The sequence below is a fragment of the Apodemus sylvaticus genome, chromosome 11 (genome assembly GCF_947179515.1).
Source record: "Apodemus sylvaticus chromosome 11, mApoSyl1.1, whole genome shotgun sequence".
Classification (NCBI taxonomy): Eukaryota; Metazoa; Chordata; class Mammalia; order Rodentia; family Muridae; genus Apodemus; species Apodemus sylvaticus.
In genome coordinates this window covers 75,331,409-75,341,879 of record NC_067482.1, presented here as the reverse complement: position 1 = coordinate 75,341,879, position 10,471 = coordinate 75,331,409, and the positions used below count along the sequence as shown (strand labels likewise).

General features: G+C 53.2%; 1 protein-coding gene across 1 annotated transcript in view; it reads right to left on the bottom strand.

Moving 5' to 3' along the window:
- Positions 1–7,581, bottom strand: part of Sh3tc1 (SH3 domain and tetratricopeptide repeats 1) — a 31,942-nt gene extending 24,361 nt beyond the window's left edge. The window contains exons 1-2 of the mRNA XM_052198732.1: positions 7,199–7,581; positions 1,706–1,936 (exon numbers count right to left, since the gene is read on the bottom strand). Of these exons, the coding sequence (XP_052054692.1) occupies positions 1,706–1,889 (184 nt within the window). The 5' untranslated portion in view covers positions 1,890–1,936; positions 7,199–7,581. The remainder of the gene's footprint in view (positions 1–1,705; positions 1,937–7,198) is intronic.
- Positions 7,582–10,471: the final 2,890 nt, after the last annotated feature.

Below are 10,471 nucleotides of genomic sequence, written 5' to 3'. Positions count from 1 at the left end.
TCTAAAATTTGCTTTCCAACAATTCAGAAAAAATTAGCATGCCTCTCTATTTATATACACTCAGAGCGAGATGCAGTAGACACAGATTCACATTCACTGAAGGAGATGAGGTCATTTACTCTGTATCTTGTGACTTCTGATGTGCCCCCACCCCCACCCCAAGACTCAGAGCTGAGGATGGTCTATCCACTGAGCAGTCAGGCAACCATTTGAACCTCCCAAGGTAAAAGTCCATAGGCTGGATTGGCTTGGTTACAGTCATTCCGGTGCCATGGTATGCAAGGTGGAGGTGGTGCTGCTGGTGGTGGTGGTGGTAGGGGTTACTTTACAACCCCGAGATTCCTAAGTATCTTAAAAGCTATGCAGAATGGGGTCTGTGCAAAGACATACCAGAATGTGCATAGCGCTCTATTTACTGCATCCCAACCAGGGAAACAGGCAGGCCAGATGTCTCCCCTGGTAAAGCCACTTGCCAGTGAATGATAATTTGCATTCAGTCTCGGGGCCCCACAGTCCAGGTCCCTGAGGGGAAGTATCTGACTACACTGTCCCCAAATGCTTCTTCCCAAGCTCTCCCAGCTCTGAGACTGGCCGTCTTGTCTTTCCCTGGGTGGCCGATTCTGTCAGAGCTGACTGTCAGCACTTCCTGGCTTATCTGCACGTTCCCTTCTGTTTTTCCTGGCCAGGCCTCTCTGGAAGGAGAGCTATAGGGAGCTGTGGGTTCCTCAGGCCCATGCCGCACCCAACCCTCCCTTCCTGGGAGGACAATTTCCTGTTTGTGAGTCAGTACCAGACCACCAGGCTCCTCCTCGTCTTCAGCCAGGCAAAAGGACCAAATGACAGGTCTAAAATCTGCAGGTGCCCTGCCTCCACGCAGCAGGGTCTGAGTCAGGCCTGCCTAGAAGCTCAGGTCTCCCTTCTCCTAGCCTGTCATTCATTCATTCTGGGTCAACCAGGAGCGACTGAGTATGTAGCACCTGGCTAACCCTGGAGGCCAGAGACAGGACAGCTGAACAAGCAACAGAGTCACACACTGTGAAGAAGTCTGAGGAGGGAAGGGCCTGTCCTCCTCTTCTCTCCTCTCTGTTAGGGCTCAAGGTGGCAGTTGATGGGGTTGTTGGAGTTGCTAAGGTTTTCCAAGTGGGGTAAACTGAGGCCCAAATCTAGCAGCAGCCTATGGACAACCATGACAAGAACCAGCCCTCCAGGCATGCAGCCTATCATAACCCTGCTTGGCTGGATAGTCACATAGCAGGTGCCGCTGCCCAGGCCTCAGGAAAAGACTCCAGTCCGGGTGTGGCCCCTGATCACTATAGAGCCTGGGCCTTAGTTTGCCTTGTGGGAGGCCCTCCCCGCTGAGGACTGGAGAAGCCCACGAGGACAAGGCGAGGTACCACAGGGCAGGCTCTGCCATCCAGGAGGGCAACGTTGCTTCACTGAGGTTCCTAGAGAGACCCCTGGACAGCTGAGAACTCCCTAGGCCTAGAAACCTGGATGACCTCAGGACTGATTTTCTGTTGTGGTGGCGAAGGGGAGTATCTGTATGCCAGAGGATGGCCCTCTATGCTTAGCCCACAGTGTGGTCCAGTGAGCAGCGCTGGGGTACCCATGTCAGCCCTGTTGGCATGGAGGATTAGAAGGATATATACTGGATGGACGGACAGGTGGACGTGAGAATTTGGTGGGCTTTAGCTTCTGGACTCACCGCCTCTCACTGTTGCCTCAGTCTCCTCAGGCCCTGTTCTCTCCTGGCCAGTGGGCAAGCCCATGGACACACTCTGGATCTGGTCTTCAGGGCTACAGCCTCCTGGAGGCTCCTCAGGGCCCCGCCCCATGGTGGATAGCTCCTCAGAAGTCGCCTCCTCCTCCCTGAAGCTCCTCATGACCATGACGCACAGTGGCCTCAAGGCCAAGAGCTGGGCATGTTGTTGGCCTTCTGTGGAGAGAGGACAGAGGTCATCAGGGAGTCCTCTTAGCGGTGGACAGGATACTGCTGTTAGCCAGGTCAAGAGGAGCAGAGACTGGCGAGACAAGGTAGCCAGCAGCGGGTCCCAGAACAGTCTGGTGAGCAGACCCACAGGCTTCTGCATGTCCCTTCCACACCTCAGGCCACCTCACCCTCATCTTCAGCCTCTCATGTCTGCCATGTTATTACCATGGCAGAGCCTCTGTACAGAAGCTGCTATGTCTGCCCAGAGAACCCAAACCGTTTTGCCAAGTGAATCCCCGCGCCAATTTCAGAGCTCAACTTGGGAACTTCCTCCCCAGCTCAGTCAAACAGCCAAAGTAGGCATCATCACAGGTGGATACCAACATGGACATCAAATCGACATCACCTCATGGGCCAGTCAGAGGTCCTTGCACATAGTGTGGGTGGGGGCGGGGTGCCTCCCTTCTTGCTCTCCAGGAGGTCTCTGAGCAAGAGCTCAGAGGCTGACCTGAGAGAGCCGCTCACACATCCTTGCAGATGGTTCAGCACCTACACAGGATGCCGTGGGGACAGAAACAAGCCCGGGTTTCCACCAGACGCCGGTAGATCCTGGTTTTCAGGTACATAGTCATACACCTCAGCTAGCTAGGGCTGAGGGAATTTACTCAGAGTGGGAAGAATGGAGGAAGAAAAAGGAGTGAACGGAGAGGTTTTGGGGGGAGGAGAAAGAAGAGAAAGGGAGAAACTGCATCTCACTGAGCTTGGTTTTGTATGCTATGTGGTTCCAGTTCCCATGACCTCAGCTTTATCGGTGACCCCAGGACCTGTCATTGTGCCTCCCTTTTCCCTGGTATCAGAAGTGAGAGAGAGAGAGAGAGAGAGAGAGAGAGAGAGAGAGAGAGAGAGAGAGGATGATGTACCCCAACGGAACCATGTTCCTGGATTGCTCTATCAGTCGTCAGAGGGACGCAGAACACCAAATGCAAGTAAGTCAATGTCAGGGGCCACGGACAGGGCCATGGAGCACAGGCTAGACCTTCAGCTTTGGTAACTGTGACAGGCCTAGCTGCAGTATCCTCAGAGAGGACAAAAGGCCCTATGCAGAGGTTGGTTGCGCATAGTTCTGAACACTCCAGCCCACAAGCCTGACTTGCCTTAGGCCAGATTTTCTGCTGAGGGTTGGGGGCTTTCATCTCTGTTAACAGAGGAGCCAAGGAGACACCTTCTGTACTGAGCCCATAGTCTGACCCTTTCTTACCACATACTGAGGAGCAGGATGCCCAGATCTGGATCCGGAATAGGACCAGTGTTCGCATGAGCCACCAACTGCTACCAAGCCAGTATCACTGCTTGAATGACCCATCTCTAGTGACCTGAGGTGGGGAACTCCCCCAGTAGAGGTAGACAGGGAAGCAGAGCACCTCGGCGCTATCCAGATCCAGGGTGGAGGCCATGAGACTAGGATGGGCAGGTCTAGGATGCAGAGAGCTGCCCTGCCATTAAAACCTTTACCCAGGACTAAAGGGTGTCCTGCCATGCCTGGGCTCTGTTTGCACAGAGTGTAGTGGGGAAGAGAGGCTGGAGGCAGAGAGGCCATGGGTGCCAGGATGATCTTCCACCAAAAGTAGGACGGCAGAGCCCTTATGAGACTTATAGTACATTAGGTACATCAGGACCAGCTGGCTCCTTCCTGCCCCTTCTCCCAAAAACTGGCCGAGTGCACACAACTGTGCCACCCAGCCAGGCTTGTCTTCAAAAGGTTCCCAGAGTAACACAGGTAACATATCTGTTTACCAGTTGTCTCCTGCCAGGGGCCTCAGACAGGCTTCAATAGCCAAAGCCTATACAACTTCTCACTTTACAGATAGGGAAACTGAGGCATCGGATATAGAGTTTCCATGTGCACAAACTTCCGCTGGCGCCCATTTCTAGTGGCAAGAGGGCACATGAACTCTGATCATACTGCCTGATGCTGACTATGAGTCCGAAAGCCTCCGGCCTACCATGCCCTGTTGCTTTTAGGAGGCTGGCCATCTCAGGGGGAGGACTTTCCTTGGGAGCTGCCCACAGAGACTCCAGCAGGGTTCTAGTGTAGAGTGACAGAACCCTAGATGGATGAACCAGGAATGGGAGGGGGTCCGTGCAAGCCCCCATGGGTGCTGCTGGTACCATGAGGACTGGTCTGGCCTAGCTCATAGCATCTCCTCTTCTCCAGAACAGGGGTGGTGGGACCCCATTCTGAAGCCTTCTATTGTTGTAACAAACATTGCTGCCCCCTACTCTGTGCCAGGCAGTGTACCAGGCTGTGGGCATTTGGGAAATCAGGCATCCAGCAGGCAGTGACATGGGTAGGCAGCAAGCTCTTTGATGAGAAGACAGGGTTGCCCAGCCTTGGGGGGTGGCAGAATGGTAACTGGGCAGCTGGAAAGAAAGGGAGGCTCATAGAGCAGAGACTTGGGCTCCCAGAAGACAAGGGTTAGTAGAAGCTGCAGCCCCAGTCCCTGGAAGTGGTGAACCATCTCGCCAGCCAGTCACCTGCCTTTCATGGAACCCAATAGGTTGGTTTATGGTCAAATCCTTATTCTACAAATGTGCCAGAAGGCCAAGATCTGGGACAGGCAGATAGGAAGGAGGTGTCTCACACCAAAAGCACCAAGGGGATCCCACGTCCCTGCAGACACCTGAACACCTCAATACTCAATCCCAAAGGGGTTGAGGGGGGATCAACAACAAAACAAAACTTCAGGTATCAGAGGCCTGGCATGGTCTAGTTCTCAGTAACACAGGGACAGAAGTATGCACCAAATCTGCCCTCCTGTCCTCTGTCTTAAGGCAGCATCCCAGTTGGTCAAGCCTGAAATCCTCCAGGGCTTCAGGCTTTGGCCCTGTCAGCCTGACCCCAGCCTAAGTCCTGCCTGAGCCTGGACTTCTGTCCTTCCCTACCTTGTTCTGCCAAACTATCACCCTGGTTCCCACCACTGCAGAGGCCCACTGTCTTGTCCAGGTCTGCGAGGACCAGAAGGTACATGCCCAAGGGGTAGGTGACCTCTCATTTTCTCCAGTATAACATTAGGGCTCTCAGCCAAGCACTTGATCCAACCTTTTAATGAGTGACATCCTAGTTTGTAGGGTCTGTGGTTCCCAATCACTGCCCCCCAAATCTCACCATGTCTCCCCCCACCCAGTGTCCTCACTCATCTCTCTCTCTGCCACTTACAACCCTCAGGTGTCGCTACCTGCAGGCTGGCCAGTGTCTCTACAAAAGCTGAGTGATGCCAATTAAACTTATCATCTCTGGGTCAAGGGGACACTTAGGGCACAAAGACCTGGGGCTGGATTTAACCTGTTTCTGGAGAAATGGAAGTTCCCAGCTAAGGGAACTTCCCACCTGGTCATTGAGGGCCCAAACTCTACAATCACAGTGGGACTTAAGGAGCCACAGGGAGGAAGTGGGCACTGTCTTACTTGCATGGAGCCACTTCCTCCCTGCACAGGCCTCCCTCCACGAGCCTGCTTGGCCTGCTGCTGCAGCAGCCCAGCCCGAGGTGGCGTCCTGAAGCCTCAAATGTACACTTGCTGAGTTCAAGCAACCAAAAGTGGCCTACGGAGTCTCTTTCCAGACCCTGTCTTCTGCCCAGGTGGCAGAAGCATCAGGTGTCCCCAGGTAAGCCACCCCAGGCTCTGACCTCCAACGCACATCTAGTTTACTGCTGGAACATGGAGACCTTGGGCCAATCTTAGTGGAGGATGAAATGTTCTAGGCCTCAGTTTACCCACCCATAAAATGAGAACAAAAACACCTACTCATAGGATGTTGGGAAGATCAAGCAGACAGACAGCATGCTGGCTTACAGTACAGTGGGCAGGAAGGAGGAGCCTTTGAGATTGGCCCTGCCTATGTTTCAAAAGGTCTGGCCAGAGACACACCAAGGACATCCTGAGCCTCTGCTTTTGCAGGGCTGGTGAGACTTTTGCCTGGAGGTGGCAGTATTCCCCAGTCACACTAGCCAGAACTTGAGAGTAGGGACTTGATTGGAAACAGGTGGTTTCAGATGAAGTTGACTTCAGTAGGGTGTATTTCTTGTTGGATGTTGGATTAGAACGATCCCAACTAGACTAGGTGGTTGTGCCAGATTTAAGTGAGTTCTCGACCTGGTGCCTGAAGTCTCTCCAGAGAACAAGACACACAGAAGAGGAGGGCATGTGACACAGAGGCAGGGGCCATTCAGGGACAAGCAGAGACTGGAAGAAGTGGAAGCGACCCTGCCTTGGCAACTCTGGAGGCAGCACACTTGTCTCTGACTCCTGGCCTTCGAACCCTAAGAGAACAATTGTGCTGTAGTTTGTTATGACAGCCATCGGACATGGCGACACCCGAAGGCTTCTCTCCAGGGAAATGGGCTTCACATACCCATAGCATGCCATTTGTGATTGCAGAAACTAAAGAGACAGGCACCATGACCAACAACATGTCACATAAAGGCGGCACTGTTCAGCATCCTCCTCAGTTTTGACCTTTAACCTCATCCCAGAGGATGAACCCTACTCCACCCCATCACTGGTGTGCAACCCAAGGTTTGGGCCAGCAAGGGTCACAGCAGCCGGAACTGTAAGTCAGGTGGTGGGAGGCTCATCCCGCAACCTGAGCACAGTTAATTTGGATCCTTGTCCCACCTGCAAGTGGTTCTTCTTTATCTTAGGGTGAGGAGGGCAGAGAGGACAAGGAGGGAAAGGAGGCTCTGGAACCCTGGAAGCAGGCTGCTCAGGGCTTCAGAGACAGTGGTCAGTGACGATAGTCAAGTTATGCATTTCATTGGCTAACATAAAGAAACCCAGAGTGACCTCAGAGAGGCCAGGTCACAGCCACGGGGGCGCCATGAAGCACCATGCTAGTACAGGCATGCTTGTCATGGCCTAGAATGAACCAAGGCTGGATAGAGTTCATCATTTGGGGTCCAGTGGCTTTTGAATCCTGTGTTGCCACTCAAAATTCCCTTGATCTAGTTGAGACCTCAAGAACATGTTTGCAAAGGGTCAGTGTGAAGGCCAGATCACAAGTCACAATCAGTTGGTCTCATCTGAGCAATCCCAGCCAGTCTGGCAGAGCCCCCGGAGTACTGAGTGCCAGTCTCCAACAGCTCTCCTCAAGCAAGTCAGAAGAAAAGAGGAAGGTGGACTACTATTCTTAGATACAACGGTGGCAAAGCCAGGCTCTCCCGATTCCAGCACACTCACACGGCCCGTGCCCTCCTAGCCATACCCACTTACCTGCGATCTGCTCTTCAGCGAACTTCCTCCCAGGCTCAGGAATGCAGGTGCCAGGTGGCCACTACTGGCTCGGCTCCTTGCTGACTGGCCTACAGGCTGTCTCCAGCTGGCCTGGACAGGCAGAGTCCGCCCACAGCCGGCTGACTGCTCGGTACTGCCACCGCCCCCTGCTTCCTGCCCCACTTCCTCCCTGAGCCTAGGGGCCTGGAGACCCAAAGCAGGCCGGGTGCAGTAGCAAGGGTTCCAGTTGATCATTAGCTCCTTGTGGACCAGAGCCAGGTCCTGTCCCTGTCTGCCCACTGCCAGCCCCGTGCTCTGTGGTAAAGGCTGGGGACACCCTTGGTGCTGAGATTGGGGAAGTCCACGGGAGGCCGGCCCTCTGGCCCTGTTAACCCCAGCCCAGATCTCTGTTCCCTTTTCCGTTCTGCACACGTGCATACACATGCTATGCAGACATGTGGGTGGCCTTAGAAACATGTACACAGACCTAGCACACGTGTCCGCATGTACACACACACAAAATACCCATGTTTTGCTTCTCACTATGCTGCTGGCTCTATGTCAGCCCATTGATGCCAACAGAGAGCATTCTGGAAGAAGAAAGGGCCCAGTCTCCTCGGCTCGCAAGCACCACATCCTTGAGCCGAGCCTGTGAGGGCACACACTTTACCTTCCCACAGACTGTAGCCTGGCCTGAGAATGTCCCTATGGCCCAGATTCAAGCCTGTCTCCTGTTCTTAGGAACATGCAGTGTCCACCGTGAAAGATGGGCTGTTCTATTCCCCACATGCTGTAGATATCTCCTGCCTATTTCCATTTGTGAGGAGTTCTGGAGGTATAGGCACACTGTGATCTCTCTCTCTCTCTCTCTCTCTCTCTCTCTCTCTCTCTCTCTCTCTGTCCTCTTCCCCCTCCCCTCTCTCCAGAGAATGCAGGCCTCCTCGGATGCTAGCCTTCTACCAGCCCTATTTTTCTGGAAGCTGTATCAATAGAGGCCCCTGCAAGCCCACACCCATACATGGGTCTGGAGGCATTTCCTCTCCCGGCTATTGTCCCCACTGCGCGCCCAAACCAGTATCCTGTTTGTCTCAGAAGCTGCTCTCTTGGCTCATGGCCAGGGGGATTTTCTGAGAGCCTCCCCCAATATATGCAGGGCACTCCGGGGCCAACCAGCAGAGGCGAGTACATCTCTGTGTCCAGGGCTCTTCAACGGGATCCTCCTAAAGTCTGTACAAAGCAGAGGCCACATGGCTCTGACTTTCAGAGGGCCACCCAAACCCCAGCCTGACTCACTTGAAATCCCTCTGGAAAGACCTGTCACTATCCTGAGCCTCAATTTCCCCTCTGCAAAAGATAGAGTTAGGAGGTATTCAGTTCTCATAGTTTTGACCCTGACATGGCTATTGTATGCATGTTCAAGTTGTCATCGCCACGATGCTAATCCTTTGGGTGGATCATGCCATGGGGCTTTGTGACAGACCAATGAAACTGTCATCCCAGTGTCCCTATCAGGCTTGATATCAAACAGACTCAGAGAGGTGCATTCCCAGGGTCCCACGACTCAGGCCAGCTCTGATACCAGGGCCCTTGCTCCCTTATCCTATCATTCGTGTCTGTGTCTAGACGGAGACAGCAGGCCCTAATTCCTAGGGACCCCAAGTTATCAGGTCCTACCCTGGAGGGTGAGAACTCCAGATCATCGCCAGCTCGTGTTCTGAGCACTAAGTGAAGCAATGGCCCCGTTCTCCTTGTGCCCCTCTTCATCACATAAGTTCACAGGTACTATGGCACTCAAGTGACCAATGTGGCCAGTCACTTCTCACTCTGCCCTACATCCTTCCTCACCTGCCCCAGGAAAGGAAGCTACGTGGAGGACTCCCTGACAGAAGCCAGCCTTCTGGGGCAGGCGCTCCTTGCCTGCCATTCAGGCTGCTTGAGATCCAGGCCAATGAGGCCAGAGGTTCCCAGTGAATAAAGCCATGGGCACAGCTACCACTGTGGACTATCCCTGTGGCTGTAAAATGCTAGGGCAGTCAGTATGCATCGAAGACACGGGGTAGAGCCATCCCTGGGAGGAGAAGATGCCATTACACCACAACAGGAACAAAGAAAGGTTCCTGGCCTGGCTCCCTCCGTAGACTGTAGGCTTTGAGCTGGTACTCAGTGCCTCTGTTCTCCCCAAACTCTGAAATTACAGTTCCATCCCTCTGGATCTCATCCCTTGTGCGGCACACTCAAAAGCCTCCTTGGGGACAAGTGTGCCATTGGAGCATCTGCTCCAGGTCCTATCTATGGGAGAGCCCACATCCTGCCCACCAAGATCCAGCCATGGCTTGAAGCCTCAGAGTTGTGATAGCCCATTGTACTGACTGACACCAGGATGCCGTGACTGACCTGGACAGTGATGGAAGGCCTCAGAGGGAAGGGCAGGAGGACAACAGAGAGAGGACTTTCTAAAAGTGTAAGTTCCTAGGCCAACTTCTGGAGAGAAACCAGACAACAATGGATTGTAGGGAATCTCCAAGGGGACAGATGAACTCAGAAAAACAACAACAACAACAACACTTAAGACAGGCATGGTGGCTCATGCTTTTAATTCCATCACTCAGGAGGAAGAGGCAGGTGGATCTCTGTGAGTTCAAAGCCAGCCTGGTCTACAAAGTGAGTCCAGGACACCCAGGGCTGGTTACACTGAGAAATCCTGTCTTCAAAAACAAAAGAAAAAGTAAAACCACTTAGGCCCAGCTGTATCCCAAAGGGAGGAGCCTCTTGCAGCCACTCCCTAACACAGGCAGCTAGGCGAGGCCAAGCACCCTGCCCTGCAGTTAATCTGCAACAGACTATAAATGTTGAGCTCAGGAGAGCAGAGGCCTCCAGCAGAGCCTTAAGATCATTCTAGAATATGAAAACAAGCATACTTTAAAGAGCAGAGAAGGAATGTATTTAGCTTTGCTGACCACCCTGGTCTGATGTGAGTCTGCCATCATAACTGGGCATCAGAAGCTGGGCGGTGGTGGTACACGCCTGTAATCCCAGCACTCTGGGAGGTAGAGGCAGGTGGATTTCTGAGTGCGAGGCCAGCCTGGTCTACAGAGTGAGTTCCAGGACAGCCAGGGCTATATAGAGAAACCCTGTCTCCAAAAAACCAAATCCAAAAAACAAAACAAACAAAACAAAACAAAACAAAAAAAAAACACCAAAAAACAATAAAAGGGCATCAGAGAAATAGCCAAGGTAGGCATGGGCACCACCCACCGCCACTTTACACAGCAG